This window comes from Chanos chanos, chromosome 13 (genome assembly GCF_902362185.1).
Source record: "Chanos chanos chromosome 13, fChaCha1.1, whole genome shotgun sequence".
NCBI classification, from domain to species: domain Eukaryota; kingdom Metazoa; phylum Chordata; class Actinopteri; order Gonorynchiformes; family Chanidae; genus Chanos; species Chanos chanos.
Window position 1 is genome coordinate 10,429,231 of NC_044507.1, and position 20,313 is coordinate 10,449,543.

Consider the following 20,313-nt stretch of genomic DNA (forward strand, 5'->3'; position numbering starts at 1 on the left):
CTTCTCCACCGTGCTTTCACCTCAGTATTCAACTAGAAATGTCTATGTTTTGTTCAAGACAAACAATCCCCAAATAATTCTCATGTGATATGCTGATATACCCTTCCTTAAGCCCTGAGCTTTTCAATAGTCTTCCCAATGCCAAGTTACATGTCCATTAAAACAAAGAGGAGATTTTCTGTGAGTAGCAGTGTTCTTACAAAGTAAACACAACCAGGAGGCTACAGTGGTTATAAAAACAACTCTTTGCCTCTTTGTACTTTGTGTGTGTGTGTCCGTGTTTGTGTGTGTCCGCATGTGTGTGTGTGCTTGTGTGCCTGTGTGTGTGTGTACGTGTGCATGCGTGCGTGCGTGCGTTCATGCGTGCGTGCATGTGTGTGTTTGGGGGGGGGGGGGGGGGTTGTATCTGTGTGTGTGTGTCTGTGCATGCGTGCGTGCGTTCATGTCTGAGTGAGTTTGTGTGTGTGTTTGCGTGTTAAGGTTAGAACACAATATGAGGTGTCACTTTTGTATATGACAGCCCTACATCAGTGGCCGGGCACTATCTTTGGCTGCATGCATACGTATATATTTATAAGCACATATCTTTATGAGTCCTTTCTTATTCTGTTACCTGTATGTCAGACTCAATAGAGATACACAAACATCTCTCTACTCTAGATCATTCTGACTGGGTGTACATAAATAAACACCAACTCCAGTCTCAGTGAAACAGCCAGCCACAATAAAGCGGCGAGTGCACACCGCACCCTGAAATACCAAGCAGCTCCCAAAAGAGCTCCCCCACACCCAACATGCCACTTTCAATTAGTTCCACAAAGTGGCTCCTCTACTGCGGAGAGGAAGAAGGGGAGCTCATTACAGAATTCCTCTCCTCTCCCTTTGAAACCTAGATCATGAAACCCGGCCGCACTGACTGTAGCTTTTCCATCTCAGAGGAGAGGAGAGGAGAGGGAGAGGAGAGGAGAGGAGAGAAGAGAAGAGAAGAGAAGAGAAGAGAAGAGAAGAGAAGAGAAGAGAAGAGAAGAGAAGAGAAGAGAAGAGAAGAGGACAAAGATTCAAAATCTTTTGACTTGAAAAAACTCGGCATTCACAACTGGGAATCACAACTTCTTAGAATTGTGCAAGAAATGTAAAAATGATCTTTTCAAACTTGACTTGAGGGCCTTGAATTGACAAATTTTAAATGCATTTAAAATCCTGTAGAAGGAGTCTGTTGCATTTGACATTATTGACTAAAGTGTGAAAGCAGCCACTTTGAGAGAGTTTAGCCATTCATGTGACTAACAGATGTCACCTCTGTCTTCCCACATCCTCTCAGGAGACTGTGAGACTTAAACAGCATACACCTGCCAGAACACTCACACCTACCCGCACACACCCACACACACACACACACACACACACACACACACAGGCACGCACACACGCAAGCACACACGCACACACACTCATACACGCACAGACACACACAATCACAACGTGAGGTTTCATGATGTTAAAACTTTATGTTATACTGATAATGAATTGAGAAATTACTTTTAAAGGTGCAATTTTCCTTTAAACACAAACATGACATATTGACACTCATTAACCGCAAGTGTTCTATAGGTTAATATAGTTAATATTAACTGCTTATGCAGAGCCAGTCAGAGTTCAGGAGTTAACACAGTTCAAAACATAGACTGAGAGATTTATACCACCGTTTCATAGATAGCAGTATCTCTTATTAAGAGATGGTATGACTGTGGGTGTTTATCTCATTTTATTTTATGTGGCTACATGATCGTTAATGCCTAATTAAGGACTTCAATTAGTACCGCTGGCTGTAGAGTCGTATCACCGTGGAAACAGGCTGGGGGCGGGAGAGGCGGAGAGCGTTTGGGGGGCAGCCAGGGTGGAGGATCATTTCTCTGAGGGAGGTCGGAGTGGCTGGACTGGGTTTCTGTGCCTTTCCGTGTGGGCCGTTCTTTCATTGTTGCGGCTGTTGCTAAGCCACTGATGGAGGTATAGGTTAAGTCGAGCTTTTTGCTGTGTGTGTGTGTGTGTGTGTGCGTAGAGGGGAGGCGGGAGGGGGGTCGTAGAAAACAAGAAGAAAAACATACAGCAATCCCAAATAATGCCACAGCAACTGCACCTAATAATTGCCATGGTAATAACAAAGGGATGCCTCTTGTGTGGGAGGCAAATAAAACATCCGTTTCAAAATTTTGGAAAAGAACGGAAGGAGAGTATGTTCTAATTAAAAAGAGTGAACATGTCAGCATTTTGCTTATGATGCTTTTCTTTTTTTTTTTTCTCCCCTCCTTTTTACAACAGCAAAGAAAAACAAAGAGCGTATCTCATATTAAGGATACGTGTTTGGGGTGTGCATACGTGTGTGCATGTGTATGTGTGTGTTTTGTGTGTATTCGTAGGTACACTCTCTCATTCTCTCCTGTCATGAAGGTTGATGAGAACTGTCAGTGAAAATCACACCGCTCATTATCATACTGGCCCCCCAACCCTAAACCTGACCCCTCCACCCGTATTAACATAAAGGTCGCACTGAGAGGACGCTTCCTCACCACGGTGAGCGACGCCATGGAAACCCATTTAATTTTTCATTACGTCTCAGTCAAAACGCCGGCTTGACAGAAAACAAATGAAAGCATAGTGAACGAATCCTTAGGCCTGACTGACTGTTTCTCGGCCATGTCTGATCACTCACAGGTTAACAGTAATTCCCGTGGATATTCCTAAGGGCAAAGATACAGAACCCTGCCGTACTGTGGGGGGGGGGGGGGGGGGGGCCTAGCCGTCTGGCATTTGGAGAGGTATAACCCTGAATCTACGCACATCCTTTGGTTTTCGTCTCAGGGGGATAGAGGAGGGGAGGTGGCCCCAGCAGCCGACCGGCCATGGAGTCTCCAGAGCCAGCTGTCTGAGCATCAGATAAATGAAAATGAACAAACACACATGCATGTGCACGCACACAAGCGCACACACGCACGCACGCGCACACACACACTCGCACATGTGTGTGGGCACACAGACAAACAGGGTGGACACAAGTGCAAACACATAGAAAACCGCTAACACACATCTTGCTGGGGCTTAGTCTGTCTAACCCAAATGTTCAGTCAAAGGGACCGCTTTCCCTGCAGCAGAACCATGCCCCTCATGCCTCAAGTGTGTGTGTGTGTGTGTGCAGATCTAATCATACAAAACCACTGGGTGTGTGTGTGTGTGTGTGTGCAATGATACACACACACACACGTCGAGCCACATGCCCACCCACTCACGCATGGGTACACACACACACACTCACACAAACAAATGAACATGGGTGGGATGCACACAACATGCGTAGCTGGTGGAGCATGCATGTCGACACTTTGGGTTAATTCAGCAGTAAACCAGAAAACACATTATTGTTATTAAAATACTACTGCTACAAAACAGCTGATTCACGATATTACTGCTAATCCTGCAGAGACGCTGTCATCTTGACCTGTGCATTATCTGTCCATCTCCCCATGCCAGATGGAATTTTCAAGAAATTTGCCAATACGAGCAGTCAGAAGCTCATGAGGCTCAGTGGTTGTGAACTTGGAATGTGGAACACAGTCTTTCTATTGTTATGTCACACACACATTTCTACATCGTGGGAATCATCATAGTGATGTACAGCATGTAGAGGTCTGTTTATTATAAAGCTTTAAAAAAAACACAATCATAATTCTCTCTAATCTTTTTTTTAATCCTGTAACATAAGTAATTACATAAATAGCACAGGATCTGTTACAAACTAAAGCGCTCATATCATGAGACTACCGTGTGTGTGTGTGTGTGCGTGTGTGTTTACTTCAGCACAGTGTGGCATTTTTCTTTTTCACATGAATGTAGGGGAACAGGCATTACATCATCCCATTAGAGTTACATAAAAGTCCCGATCCGTGGGACAGAGCATGGAGAGAAACAGAATTTAGATTGTCTATATGTAAGCACAGAGAGAGAAGTTCAATAGTGAGCAAGTACAGAGAGGAGCCGTTCCATTTCTGGAAGCTAAGACACGAACGTTCTCCTGACCAACACATCAACCCGCACACACACAAACACACCTCATTAAATAGAACTTACACGTGTCATGTTCCATTTTGTATCTAAGTCACTGATATAAATTACTGGAGGTAAATGAATATTGATGATTGATTTTGACAGCTGAGATGCATACCAAAACAAATATTAAATCTTCAGTTATACTGTGGAAAGTTAATACTCAAAACCACACATACATAGAAATGTCTTATTCTCATTATAGCCTAACAGGAATTCCATCCGGTCTAATGGTGTCTTCGGGGGAACAGTCAGCCTAGCTGTGTCTCGTATATGAATAAAAAGACCTCATTTTCATTTAGAAGTTGACTCTGTTCACCAGTTCTTTTTGGAGTATTTTCTCTGGAGAAACCCAGGCGTTCTTGTGAAATCCTCGTTTGGAGGATGAAGAGCGCCATATAGCAAGTAAAATCTCATCCATCTCTTGTTTATCATGGAAAAACCTCTCAAGCCAACACACACACTCCTTCCTGTCATGACTAGAAACAAACTTTACCCTGCTCACCATAAATCTTTACTGTTATTACAGATTGTTCAACGTACGGCCTGCGCGCACAAATAAAAATAAACTATCTTTCCCTTCCTGACACGAACGTCACTTCCAAACGTCCTCGGTTGGGATTGTCAGTAACAGCGATGGCCTTAGCGCACTCAGCTGGTACTTATTTGCTTTAGTCGTGGTGGTCTCCTCACATTTTGGCTCATTTGCTTCCAATTTCCACGCAACCTCTTGGAAGAGGTTTTGTCCGCTTCTGTTCGTTTCGGGAACGATACCACAGGTGCCCACGACGCATCATTTATCATAGGCTGAGTTTACACAATTAGTATCCCTTCTCCTATAAATCAAGCGATGAAAAATGCACGGATGAAAACAAAGAAAGGAGGGGGTGGACGGATGGAACCGGTAAAGAGCAGACACACGCTGTGGCGCCGATGTTCACATCGCGACTCATTTAAAATGCGCCGCACTTCGTCTTTGGCTCCGTAGAAAGGCAAACATCAACAGAGAGGGATGCTCTCTCTTCGAGCGAGTCAATAACGACAGACCAGAATGAAAAGGTGACGAATATAAGATTGATGTGGTTCATTGCATCAATGTTCAATTCAAAAGAGAAGCAACACATTCTCGGAGAGCTCTTAGAAAACCTATCGTCACGCTCTTTTAAGGGTTTAATATGTACTACTCGCCACCAGTCCGGTTTTTTAAAGTAAAACGTAGCAAAATCGAATTATCGCAAGATCGCACTTTGAATATACAAGCAACGAAGGCAGGCTTGAAAACTTCACGACTCTGTAAATAGCCTTAAAATTCATTATAGCTAACGGGAGATGAAGCAGAACATATTTAAACACATGTTAGCTGTGCATATTTTTAGATTAACTCAACCCTACACTCTTGTTTTTCAAGTAGGTATTGAAGCAGAAGAGGTTTTCAGATGTGTTGCAAGGCAGAGTGGATTTTGAGAATTAAGTCTGCTCTAAAAACAGACCGTCCCCTGCTGTTTTTCAGCTGTTTCTGGTACAGGGTGCTCCGAGTGAAGGCCCCCCCCCCCCCCCCCCCCCCCCCCCCCCCCAGGCTGGGCAGCTCCCTCCTAATCTATTGCTGGCCTAATCACAACTGCATCTCCTCTTTCTCCCTCTCTGCGTCCCTCTTTCTTTCGCTCGTTCGTTTGGCTACCCCTCTTCCCTCAAAGGGCCATCTCTTTGTGTCGGTGTTGCCATGGAGACCCCCTGAATGATGCAGGACGGTTGGGACGTTGGGAGTTTTGTTTGTGTCCAGCTCTTTTGGGCACCCCAGTATGTGGAAAGCTTGCAAAGGGGAGACAGGGCCAGGGGTGGTTAACATGGAGGATAAGGGAGGGGAAAGATCCAAGATTTTTTTTTTTTCTTTTTTTTTTTGCTTTCAAACCTTCGACGACGAGACCAGTACGAGAAGACACGGATAAACGGTAACCGCGAGCGGGCGGAGGCAGTTCGCCTGCACCTGCAGCGGATCCAAACTTAACATCCTTTGCCAAAACAATACAAAAACATAACCTGTGCCAGACATACAGGTACAGCTGAGGAAACAGCAAACCCAAAACCTTCTCACAACAATATCAGCCAAAACAAGTCTTCACTACAATAGCGCTTTTGACATACATGATCCCGGAGGCAGCAATGAAAATATATCAGCTACCTGTGAATAATGAAGGTGTAGCCAATTTGTAGCTATCAGTGTATCCCAGAGGCCAAGAATTGCCAAAAAGAGAGAGAGAGAGAGAGAGAGAGAGAGAGAGAGATGGAAGAGGACGAGGAAAAGAGAGCTTTCACCTGAGCTGATGCAGAGGAAGACATGAAAGAACAGCTTGAGAAGGAATAAAAAAGAAGAAGGGAAAAAAAAGCTCTTCTCCGTCGAGAGGCGTTTTAAAGGATCCAAATTTCAAAGGATGTAAATTTTTAGCATCAACCACCGATTGAAAACAGACTATCGGTAATAATCTGGTGCTCTTAAAAATAAAAGCGTCATTATTAATATTCCCTTTGTGTCATGATAAATAGACAGGCCAAGCTGCAGAAGGACAAGAGAGAAGAAAAAGAGAGAGAGAGAGAGAGAGAGAGAGAGGAAGGACCTCTCTATCCCTGCATACATTCATTTAAAAATCTCATCTGTCCCCCATGTCTTTTACACATTAATGAATCTAAAGTACTTAACCAGCAAGCCTGGGGAAGTGAGCTGTGATTTGCATAGGAACAGCAGTGCAGGATGGGAGGCGACGGTTAGTTAGTCCTCTCCTTTAGTGGCTCCACAGCAAAGGAGAAAAGAGGAAAGCAGCGAATGCACAAATGCCAAGGCAACATCCGCACCACACAGTCTTACAAACAAGCCCGCAAACTGCAAAAAAGCCCGTCATTTAAACAAAATATGACTTCATGTAAATGTTTTATAGACTACGTATGCATACATGAGAGACCGTTTATAAAGCAAGGTAGCAATAGTAAAAAAAAAAAAAAGATTTTTTTTTTTTTTTAAAAAAAGAGAGAGATAGAACAAAAACTTCAAATGCGGTCAGGTTTGGAATTCTGACCTACATTATCATGACAGTGACACAGAGTGGGTCTTGATCTGAGGAACAGCCATCTGTTTGCTGATAGTCTAACTAAATTTGAGCTAATTAAAGATGGGGTGTGTGTGTGTGTGTGTGTGTGTCTCCTTTGATTCTTCCAAATTACTCTGCAATGGGCTTAATAAGAGTACCGGGGTGCTTGGAGAGCGTTTGATGGTATCAAAAGAGGACGCAATGTTCTTTTGTCATTTATAACTGGTCCCAACTTGTCTGTCAGACACTGTCCGTTCTGATCAAGCACAAGGCTTTTCAAATGACTCTCATAAACTGTGACAAAAATACAGTGCAAGCATAAACTTTCATCACTTTGATTATCGTTTCCTCTGGCCTCTGAATGTAACTGCAGAAAACAAACGATGCAAAAAAAAACCCACGGACTGTATAATACCTCATAAAATCTCTATTGGAAGTGAACATGTTTTGCTCTTATCATGTTTGTACACACAGTTCACCATAATAACATGGCATATCCTTATAACGACTCACATATCTTTAGAACATTATCACAATATACCACTGTAACTCCATTTTGAATGAAGGCAACCTTTTTTTTTTTTTTCCACTGACTGTGGTTTTGCTGATTGTGATCAATCCATAATCCTCAGTGATTCACTCTTATTCACAATCTGCCCGGAGTAACTTTACAAAAAAACAAGCAAACAAATAAACAAACAAACAGACAATAAAACCCTAAAAAAAAAAAAACACCACTGTCAGCTTTTAGACTCAACATTCAGTTATAGATGATTTATTTGGCTAATGTCTCCCCTGACCTGTCTTTAACGGGAAACATTTTCCACTCAGTTCTGAGGTTAGGATGGGGCAGTGCTCTGATAAGAGTCTTCCTACAGCGAGCTTCATCGCTCGGAGCGCATTTCAAATGCTAACCCCTTTAATTATTAACAAAGTTTCAATACATGAGTAATTATTTTTCCAAACAAATTATGCCCTGAGCTAAAACTACGGCCACTTGATACACAGTGATACATTTCCAGTCTATCAGGTTTTTAATCATATTTAATAATTTACCATGCTAGCTGAGGTACGATATGACAGTGATGCATGTCATAAGTTCAGGTTTATGAGGCACTCTTGAATTTTTTTTAAAAAATCTGGAAAAAAAAAAGTTTTCTCATGTCCATTTATTAGCCTTTCAACAGATCTTCAAAATGGCAATAACAAAGGAACTACCAAAACACTAAACTAAGGCTGTATTACAAAAACCATATAAAATACTATGTAAAATAATCACATCAATTAAAAGAGGCCTCTGTTCCTTTAACTGACAGACAGTAATAGTTGGTGTTTATGTGTCCATGGAGAAGGAAAGTGATATTTAAGACTAATTGTTTTTCAAAAAAAAGAAGATCCAGTTGCCTCCTACAATTGTAAACAAGTTAGACCAGAACATAAGAACAGACCTCTAAATTTAACAAAGAGATTAAACCCTCACAGACCAGAACAGAGTTCCGGAGCTAATCCGGGCCATGTAACGTAAACAAGCATTCAGCACAGGTGAAGCTGTCCAGACAAGGCCGAGCCAAGTCGTATCCTTGACGACGAAGGAACAGGAAATACATCATAGACAAAGTCACTCAAGGGCAAGACATTCCGTGTCTGCTATCTGTGGTATTGTGGGGTCTTTATGCTGAAGCGTAGAGTCAAAAAAAAAAAAGGATAAAATTGAAAAGACGGATCGACTGTGAGGTGAAAATGAAGATACTAAGAGCTGAATCTCTCCAATTTAGGAAATGTGATTTGTACTTTGAACCCCACTCAGAACACAAGCGAACTGATGGGAGCAGAGAGTATGAGAGGACCCCAGCTGGCAGAAGGAGCCCAGGCCTGGTGTAAATTAGCCAAACTATTTACCCCCATACGCACATTAGCAAATTCTTCCAATTGAGAAAACAAATGCATCTGTTTTCCTCCGCCAGTTTCACGGCAATGTGCACGGCTGCCTGGGAGCCAGACATTTGACGTGACTGTGGTGTTGAGGGAGAAGAGGGCTCTGTTGATTCAGTCACAAGGACCGAAATTAGAAAAAAAAAAAAAAAAAAGAGCCCATACAGACGCTCTAACTCGTTCTCATCCACAAACTCAGAAAACTGGACACCGGAGAATTTCAAACAACCTCAGAACGTATGCAAAACTCCCTTTCAAACAGTCAGACTCAGCTCCACCATCCACACTGGTCTCTTAAAAACTTCCATATTCTCACAGGAGGAGTTCTCTAGCCTATAGAAAGAGAGGACAGCGCTGCATTGACGGGTACTGGGAGATGAAATGAAAAACAGCATTTGAATTACTGATCTGATAGATCTTCCTCTCCATCTCATATCATCCGGTCTGCTCCTGCCTACGCCACTGCACAGCCTCCACCCCTGAGCCCGGCCTTAAATATTCCTCTGCGCAGGCTGACTGAAGCAATTTTCAGAGTTTGAAGGAGGACAGCAGGCCTGCGTGACGTCTCATGATTTATTTAATCCCGAAAGGACGACGGCATCTGCAGACGGCCGGCCCCGGCCAGACAACGGCCAAAAGAGAAGGGATGATACTCAGGTGCCTGCGAAACTCGCAAAACGCCCCCCCCCCCCCCCCCCCCCCCGACCTAATGATTAGATGTAAAGCAGATATTTCAACAAAAAGAAATGACCAAAAAAAAAAAAAAAGCAAAAAAAAAGCAAAGCAAGTCCATGCCTCCAACTCGGCAACAACAAACAGCGCCATTCATGCCACAAAAGAAAACTTAATTATCCTAGAAAAATAAACAGGGACGGAGAAAATATCACGTTGTTTGGACAAGATTGAGGGAGAACAAAGAACGGCTAAAAGAAAAACATGTTTTAATTTTACTCCCGCTGGTCTTGATAATCAGCTTCCAACAAAACAATGATTCAAGACTCCTTTTCTCATTCTCTTCTTTTCATTGATCCCAGAGACGAGTAATGGTGTTATTTCATTGCTGAGGCCAAATAGCTTTGAGCGTTTGGCTCCATATTCATATGCTTGACTAACAGGAGTTAATTAGCTACTTGTCTCTTGCTCCGCTGAAGAAGGTTAAAGCATAAGTTGTAGATGTGGCGAGTAGCCCGCAGGCTAATTAAATGAGAATCTAGTTATTAGATTTCTGTCAGTCATTTCCAAAAAAAAAAAAAAAAAAGATTAAAATATCATAAAACAATGGATCCAAAGAAACACGCATGATTACTTCGCATATAAAACACATCATTTAAAACATTTTGCTTCAAACATGAAAGTAATATCACGCGCCCAGTCACAACCGTGACAAAAAAATAAGTCACAGATTAAAACAACACTAATGAGAATGCTGTGTAATCTGACACCACTCTACACACACACACACGGGCCTATATGTCTTTACAGAGAACTCATACATGCTAAGGTAAGAGATACTAGTCTCTGTTGTAGCATGCAAATCGGAGACCTCTGCTATAACCATAGCCTGAGAGATCTTTCAGGTAAACACCACCTGTGCCTTCAGTCTAACAGACCCTCTTTCTAAAATTTGGCTCGAAGTGATAGGATCCCACCGTTCTCTGGCCGCAGTGAGGGCGGGGGAGGGGGAGGGGGTGGGGGTGGGGGTGGGGGGAGAGAGGCCTTTGCGCACGCATGAGAGAACAGTAACTATTGGCAACCTCATTCATTAAAGTGTTTCTTAATGCCTGACACGAACTCAAAGCAAATGTCCTGGAACGACTGTTCATTTATTAACACAAGATAGGCGAATTGTGCCTGTGTGAACCACAGCTTATTGTTACAAGCAAAAGAGATCCCGTTATGGCTAAAGTTCCTCTGTGTGCCTTGACAACTGAAAGGGGTTGTCTCAGGGTTTTTTTTTCTTTTTTTTTGGGCGTTTAAGGAAAGGCTGTTTTGGTATGTTTGGAGCAACCACAAGCAGCAAACCATCCGGGGGCTAATGCTGCGTCAGTCCAGGTACAGGGAACTGGCATATGGTCTAAGGATCCCGCGGGGATGCAGAAAAGCTACAGGTCCACTGGGGGACCATGTCATGGCTGTAAGGAGGCCAGGGAAAGTGCTTTCTTTGGTCTTGTCCTGAAGGTTACCCCTGAGGTTAGCCCTTTTTGGTTCAGTCGCCCCTGGCAAATGGAGCAATCATCACGCCTCCAAAAAAAACCCTCCCCCCAAAAAACCAAATGCTGGATTTGTCTGCAGGTAAAAAAAAAAATACTAATATCATAGTCAGACAACAGGTTGTTTTGGTCTCAAAATAAAAATATGTTTTTGTTTTATTTAGCTGCCCATGCTTTGATCAATATAAGTGAACAAACGGGGGGGGGGGGCTTTGTACAAACCCTCAGGTTGCTAGCTGCAAAGAAAGCGAGGTCATAGATTCCGGGATCCTGCCTAGCGCTGCACTGCAATCCTCCTTTAGGCTAAATTCAGCTTTTGTGGAAAAATAAATAAATAAATAAATGAGGGGGAGGGGGGGGGGAAGCCATGCCTTCTTTCCCTTAAGCGCTCCTATAATAAGACTGTGACGTCCGGGGAATATTGACTGACACAGTGAGTGGCCATGTTGTCTCTTCTACTTCCTCTGTGACCTCTCGGGGATGTGACTCATCTCCCCACTTGCCAGCAGTCTTCATAATATGGGAAGCAGTCGTGTGAAAGGCTGACTGAAATGACGACAGCAAGGAGAAGCCACTCGCTAAACACGCAACTTTTACGCCACACATCCCCCCCCCCCCCCCCGGCCTCACCCACACCTCCACGCTCCAGCCACATGAATGTAAATGTAACGGTTTCGCCCAGAACAGCTGACAGCTGCGGAACAAGACAGATACTTCTTCTTACGTAAACGCCCCCCAAAAAAACTTAAATAACATCTACATTCCGTACATAAAGTGCCCCTCTTTTTTTTTCCCAGCCTAGATAAATGGGGCAAAGAGGCCCAAGTGGGACAGGACAGTAATCTCCTTTATCTGGTCCTGGGTAAGCCAGTCAGCTTAACCTGTTACATCATTAGCTACCGAGCAGCCCTGTAAGGGCTGGGGGACTGCAGGTGACGTAACTTTGAATAAACAGTCTGTTTGGAACAAGCGCAACTTTGCCAATATAAAGACCTCAGGCAGAAGGAACGGTCCTGAACAAATATATATGTCATTCAGCGGTGGCCCAGCTATGGCAAGAAAAGTACATGTGGAAGAGAGAGAGAGAGAGAGAGAGAGAGAGAGGGAGGGGGGAGAGGGGAGGGAGGGAGTGTGTTCTTTTCCAAATGAGGCTAAGCAGAGGTTACTAAACATTATGGAAGAGTACTGCTACTGGCTAATTAGATATGGCAGTAAATAGGTAATTCAAGGCGCATGTACCTTATGGGTCACATCATATGTCCAAACTGTAGTTTTCCATTGCAAGTAAACATTATAAGTACTGCGCTCAAGTGTACCTTGATTAGCAGCACTTAGTCTGCTGTCAATTTGTCCTGGAAAAAAAAAAAAAAATCTATAAACCTCCTGAAGCAAAGCTATACTCTGGTGATGTGAGCTCTTAAATTCAATACAGAACAAACATTCATGTTCAATAGATCAAATTCCAGCAACAAACAGACACGCTGCCTACGAGCACAAAGCAGTCTATAAAGATCAACTGATTAAGCCCCAACTGCTTGTGCCAAGAGTTATTTGCACACAGCTATCAAAATAACGAGGAAGATATGACACAAAATTTAGTTCTGTACGCTTCCAAAAACTCCAGCTGGAAACTCTCTGCCTTCCATAATCATTTCTGCATTTGACAGTACATCCTCTTAGGACTCTTTGAGAAAGATGGACAGATAGGGATGAATGTGACTTCAGTTAAAGAAAATTGAGAAAAGAGAACATTTGGTGCATCCTGTCCTATCAGAGTTCGAGCGTAATTGTCCCATGGATTCAGTGCCCTGCCAAAATCAACATCTGCTGAGAACAGAGAATGAGGTTTGTATTAGCATGACTTTTTATGTAACAGTGCACTTGCAGACCCCATGTCCAAAAGAAACGTTTGCTTAACAGATTATTATAGCAACTGCACAGGCCTAACCTTTACACTTTTCATGACAGGCTGTGACGTCACAATGATCCAACTTACGCTTTGATCCGCCTTCAAAAGACGCATTACTGATAACTTATTAGTTGTTCAGAACATAAAGAAAAACATAGTTCTCAAAACATCGACTTGATTAGTGAGTGGATCAAAAGGAGGGGAATTTTTCTTTGTCATATCTCTTATCTAAGGAAGCTCAGCAGTTTCAGTGACCCCCGCCCCCCCTTCAAAAGCAGTGTTTTCACAGGACACTGGTAGGGAGCCCCCTTTTAAGGACAGTAAGGTGTCCATTAACCAGTGAGTCAGAGACGGCCACAGTGACAATCTTCTCTAGGCCAGGGCTATCTGGGAGAAGTTGCAACAGGTAGTGCACTAATACACAGTGTGTGTGTGTGTGTGTGTGTGTGTGTGTGTGTGTGTGTTTATGTGTGTGTGTACACATCTGTGCGCACGTGCCACATCGTAGCAAGAACTCTTGGGTGACACCAAGCGTGGGTTTATTGGACCTCAGAAAACCACTGGCAAACGTCATAGATACAAAGTCTAACTTTGAAATAATCCAAAAGATATCACTGTATGCCATACTGCACAAATGGCTCGGTCAAAGCCACACAGTAGATAAACACAACTAGGATAGGACTGAGTTTAAGTGATTAAAATTATGGCTTCTTATTTTTATATTCCCCACACAAACAGATAATCACAAAGTACAGGTCCATAACCCTGACATATGGCATACACACTCCATATTCCTCTGCTAATCTCTCTCCCTCTCTCTCTCTCTCTCTCTCTCTCTCTCTCTCTCTCTTTCCCTCTCTTTCTCCCTGGCTGTCAGTCTCTCTCAGGCTGATGGGTAATGCTCTGCTCAGTGTCAGCTATTTCTTTTTTCTCTTCTCTCTCTCTCTCTCTCTCTCTCTCTCTCTCTCTCTCTCTTCATTCTTGCCAAGAGGAAATTAGGAGATCATCCTCTCCCTTCACTCCCACACAGGAGAAGACACACAGCCCTTCGTAATTACACTTTAGAACCTGCTAGCCGCGTCTTACTGTCAGGCCTGGCTATAAAAACAATGCTATATACATCACAATCACCCACGGCTTAGGATTCAAACTCTACTTGAGCTGCAATGGTTTGATATGGGGTGTAGACGTTCACGTACGTCTCAGTTCTTAATGCATTCTCTCTTTTTTTAAAGTTTGTGTTCAACTGTGTCTTACTATTCATCTTTCAACGTGCTACTCTGAAGAAAAAGGGACCAAAACCGTGAAGTCACTGTTCACGGATAAGTGTACACTTCTTAGTTTTTAAGTTTACACGTCTTAGTTTTTAAGTTTATTACCCTCGAAACTTGCAAAATGAGAAAACACTGCCTGTCTTGATGCCAAATACATCAAATAAGCTTGTACTGATTATATCTGCATAACTTGAAAGAGTAAACAAATTTATTACATGCCTGTGAAGAATGTTGCCAAAGCAAACTTTTCTGCTGACCTCAGTTTGTGTTTATGAGTAGACTATGAACAAGCTATTCATTCTGTTTTCGATTTTAAAAAGAAAGTGCGTTAAATTATTGCAGTACTTTAAAATGCATCCCCCACTGCCAGTGCCATTTGGTAATTAGGGACCTCGACCCTTTAAGAGTAGTGGTTTATATTGAAAGACACACATATGGCAGAAGTGTGACCTCACCCCTCTGAGCTTGCATTCTCTCAGAGTTTTGTGTGGTCGTCTTTCTAACACATGTACCCGCTGCAGTGGGAAGGAGGGTGGAGAGGGGGGATGGTCTGGTGGGTGAATTACAGAAAACAAAACAGAGAAGGCTTCTGTGTGAACAACTCCTGAACACACTCTCAATGACTTGACCCCGCCTGCAAAAACCAAAACATGAGAGCTCTCTGTAGCCAAATGAAAGAGCTGAGCTAAAGTAGTAAGTCCAGCGAAAAAAAAAAAAAAAAAAAAAGCCAAAGCAAGTCATCTGTTTCTAATGCTGGTGCTCTGGTGTGGATTACAGCAGGGACGTATTACTGAAGAACTTAGGCTGACCCCACATCTTCATCCCTGGGGAAATGGCGACCAGTGATGATGAAGGTGGTGGGTGGACCGGGCGGGAGAGATGTCTAAAAGCCTACATGCAAACAACAGCCCTGTGTTTACAGTCAATCTTCACTGTAGGTTTTCATGGGCAGTTTTTATTTTTTCTCTCTGAAACATAAAAAAGGTCTTTCTTTGTAGAAACACTATCAAGAGTCACTGACATACTGAAAAAGAAGGGAGAGAGAAAAGAAAGAAAGAAAGAAAGAAAGAAAGAAAGAAAGAAAGAAAGAAAAGAAAAGGAAAGATTGGCTGCAAAATATCTCCCAGGTGTTGTCATTCTAAAGCTTTACCACGTTGTAAAGCGCACCAAACAGACCCCCTTTAATCTTCAAAGCAGCACACAACACGGCTGTTTTATCATATTAAACATGATAAGCAGCTGGTTTCTCAGCATGCCTTTGAATTTTACTGCTCTGTCTTACAGCAGAAACTGTGGAAGTTCACTCAAGGGATTTTAACATGAAACCTATAGGCAAGAGTCCAAAGTGACTCCAGTTAACCATCTACAAATCGAAAGATAATTCGCCCCATAATACCTTGCCACCTCGTAGGGAAAAAACTCTTTGAAGAAGAACAAACCTGAGGGGAAAGCGCAAAAAAAAAATACTCCTCTCGCTTTCCATATCTGGAAACTTTTTAATGAACATCTGCTTGGATTCTGACACATACGCAAACGTTTTAAAGACAAGATTGGCTTACCTGTAGTATCTGGACTGGAGATAGGTGGAGCACACAGCTTTGGAGACATGGCTAGCCGAACCAAAGTCGATGACCTTGACCCTGTAGGGCTGACGGGCGGGGTCCACCAACATGATGTTCTCGGGCTTCAGGTCGGCATGTATGAGGCCCAGACTCTTCAGCTTCATCAGCGCCGTGGCAACCTGCTGCAGAATGGGTCGGATGTACTTGAGGGGCAACGGGCTAAATTTATTCTGCTTGAGGAAATCATAGAGGTTCTGCTCCAGCATCTCAAACACCAGGCACGTGTGGTTCTTGTGCTGGAAGCACTCGTACGCCCGCACGAAATTGTAGTCATCGGCGCTCTCTGTGCTCAGCCGCGCCAGGATGCTGACTTCGATCTGACCTTGACGAGCGTACGACGGATGGTTCTTCAGGATCTTGATGGCCACGATCTCACTGGTGCCTCTCTTCCAGCACTTCACGACCTGTCCGAAAGTCCCCCGACCCAAAAACTCCAGCACCTCGTACGTGTTGGTCATGGAACACAAGACCTCGTGCTGCAGAAGCTGGTAGTCGCCCTCGCTGTTGGAGCCGCTGTTCTTGGAGGTTGCGGTGGAGGCCGTCGCCGTGGCGACGGTCGCCCCACTCTGCGCGTTCTGGATCATCGGCGGCGGGTGCTCCTCGACGACGTGCACACTGCCGCTGTTGTTGTTGTCCAACTCTTCACTCTTACGCTTAAGCCCGCATCGCTGGTAGGTGTCCAGCAGGCTGACGGTGCTGAGGCGGGTCAGGTTGTGTCCTGCACCCCCGCTGCCGCTACCGTTACTGCTGCCGCCACCACCACCACCACCAAGCAGCTGACTGGCCGCTCCGGATGTGCTGCTGGCCGAGGCCACCACGATGTGGCCCGAACCCGCCGGGAACAGGAGAGCCTGCTCGTAAGAGAGGGCCGAGCCGGCGACCTGGAGGGAAGTGGCGTTGATGCCCACTGGGGCGACGGACACGCTCTTGCTGTTCTGACTGTAGACCTTGCTGTGTGTGCCGTACCCTGTCATATCCCAGTTGCAACTCGGCTCCACCTTCAATTTCTTCACGCTAAAGAAGGCACTTGACTGGAGAGTGTGAGGGGAAAAGACTTGCACTTGCGAGGCCATACCTGAAAAAGAGAGGAAGAGAGAGAGACAGAAAGAGACGGTGAGAGAGGGGGAATGTGAAACTTGGAATGAAATTCGAGGCAAGCCTTAAATAAAATGTTCACAGGTCATAGCAGGCCATTTATACAGATACACTAGTTCAAATGCTAACCTATTAAGTCCTCTTTGCACACACTCACATGTACGCACACGTTTCACCTTTAAATAACTAAGCTATGTTCACTTGAAAATCTGGGGAAGTACTTGGAGAATATAACAAATATTTCATTTTTGTTTCAAACCTCATCAAAGCATTTATATATATACACACAATTAAAAAGAAGGAAAAAAAAAGAAGTTGGGCTAACACTACAAGAGGACTCCACAAATGAATGAATGGTCTTCATTCTTACAGAAATTCCTATTGAAATGTTACAGAAAATATCTCCTTACATAATGTTTAATCTGTACTCCCTGGTTACAATGCAGACCACTTTTCCATACAGTGGAAATCCCATTTCTACAGAGTGTCCATTCGGAGCTCTCCTAAATATGCGTTGCATGCTAGGACTCTTTTGTGTAAAGATTCACTGAGGCATCTGACAAATAAAAGACTCTAAGAGATTTCACATCAAAACCGGAGCCTTAAAAAGTTGCGTGAGTCTCAAGGAATGATTGCAATTTCCTTCCACGAATAGACGGCAGGGTTCTCACATGCATTGCATCGCATCTGTTTTCTACAGAGGGAGGAGGGAGGAGGGGGGGGGGGGGGCAGATGAAAACACAGCATTTTTTGGAGGTATCGAAAAACAACCGAGGAACACTTGAACTGTGTTTCACCCTCAGATCTTCCAAACACATGACAAGAGCGAAGACTGAGATACACTGAACTCGTGGGAATCCTTGGCCTCGGAGTAAGCATAGCTTCTTCAAGCAAACAACGGTCCAAAAATAGCCTTCTCAAATAGAGCTGTTTGCAGAACTAAAATAATTATACCAGCACAAGCAGGATTACATGAGAGGAATGAAGAAATGCACTATTTACAGATTCCCATATGTGGTCCAGTTTAGAGCACTCGCACATAAAAGTATCCTCCTCTACACATTGTCACCACACACACACACACTCACACACACACACACACGCACTTCTACAAAACTGTTGTGCGCAGTTCAGTCTCCGACAGAACTATCAACCTGTATTAGGGGTGAACAAATTCACTGAGTGTCAGTCAGCCCCCACCACCCCCCACTCCCACCGCCAGTGTTCTTTTCTAAGTGACTGAGTCTCAGTTACCTTAATCTGTTACCGACGTGAAATGCATTCATTCACATCATCTTTGTGCTCTGAATATACAAATAATATGCTTTGACTTCAGCTTCACCCTGTGCCTCACAATAAACTATTCTGCTCAATTTGCTGACTTGACGAAACAGCGACAGGCTGAATAAGAGAGCGGATGCAGAAAGCTGAACATTCTGATGTTAGTACATAAATGCATCAAGCTAAACTGATAGAAAAGTACAATTTTCTCACAGTTGCATATGGCAAACATAACCAGGATTTTTTTTTTTTTTTTGGCATTATTCACATAAATCTCACCTCTTTACACCTTGATTAACCTCTCTCACAACAACATCTGTTCATTCACATCATCACAATTGGTTTGATACCAGGACTAATACTTTGGTTTGCACTTCCCTATTAGGGCTTGTGGTTCACAAAGAGAATTACTCAGGAAACTATCCAGATAGTCGCAAAGACCTTAACATTGCATTTCCTTTCTGGCGTATTCTATCTGTCTTATCTATATGCCTGTATTTATCGGTCTGTCTGTCTCTGTATTGTTCATTTGTATTGTGTTGCTTGATGAGATGATCTATTTGGTTTGTCATATGAAGGGGGGAAAACGTGGGACAGGGTAGTGGTGTCCCTTGGAGAGACACTGATGAATCTCCTTTGGCTTGAGGAATTCCTTGACGCAGGAACATTCTCGAGACAGGAAAGAGAGGGAGGAAACTCCGTTTACTCACTTTGTCATGATAATGAATTACAAGTTGTGCTGATTACTGCACTCTACAAAAAAAAAAAAAAACAATGTCTGTCCCATTTTTCCTCTCCCTCTTCCTTTTTCCTCTGACTCTCATCAGCTGTCTCTCTCTCTCTCTCTCTCTCTCTTTATCTTTTGAGTCGTTTGTTTCCTTATGGTCTCATCCTGCTTCGCTAATTTGTCTTTCCAAGATGAGCGTGGCCACAGGGCGACAGCTTTTGACATCGCTCATCATTTCAGTGGTCATCTGGTCTTAACCTTAATGCCTTGGGCACATATCCATTGCTTTTAAGGCTATGGACATTGATTAAGCATATTAGTGGCTTCTGTGAGAAGCATGTCTCTAAAACCGTTCGTTGGGTTTAGGTTCCATCTGCCTGGGAATGGGTCCCTCCTATCTCTTATCCTACACTCCACCCCCATTGCAGCTTTTAGATCCTGCAGGTCCTTGGCGTTGATGGAAAAAATAATGAAGAACGTCCGCTGGGCTATTAGGAGCAAGCCCCCCCCCCCTACTAATCCCATAAGCCACCGGGCCAGATGTCACTCCTTGGATTACGTGTTTCTTTGCCAGGACTTTACACTAAAAATAATTTGGACAGTAGTCAGTAGTGGTAGATGGGGCAGTCTAAGTGTGTGTGTGTGTGTGTGTGTGTATGTCTCTGTCTGATGAAGAGGTCGCGTGGCCTCCAGGACTACGTCTGTTTAGGCAGAACATCCCTGGAATTCTCAGTTATGAGCGCGCCCGGTAATCCGGTCCCATCGCTACCCGAGATGTCAAATTACAAGCCGTCAAAATAATCCCGGCTCAAATATCGGCCCATTCGGCAATTTCATTACTGTACGTTTTCCACTGCAAACTATCAGCTGTTCAAAACCCACTCTCTGCCAAGCCACTGCGGTCATAGCTCACAGAGTCGGAGCAATTTAGACAGACTGAATCACACTGAGAACGATTTCACCAAACACTCATGTTTTCTCTCTTTCTCGTGCGTAGTTTGAGTGAGTACAGTGAAGAGCCACTGAGACAGTCCTCAGAGAAATACTGCTGCCTCTGGATGTCCAAACTGTGAGGTCACAAATGC

The 20,313-nt window shown here is 43.8% G+C and overlaps 1 protein-coding gene across 3 annotated transcripts in view; it reads right to left on the bottom strand.

The window, feature by feature from the left end:
- hipk2 (homeodomain interacting protein kinase 2) overlaps positions 1–20,313 on the bottom strand; it is a 68,958-nt gene that overhangs the window by 33,643 nt on the left and 15,002 nt on the right. For all 3 annotated transcript variants that reach the window (XM_030790743.1, XM_030790742.1, XM_030790744.1), the window contains exon 2: positions 16,063–17,200. In XM_030790743.1, the coding sequence (XP_030646603.1) occupies positions 16,063–17,200 (1,138 nt within the window). The remainder of the gene's footprint in view (positions 1–16,062; positions 17,201–20,313) is intronic.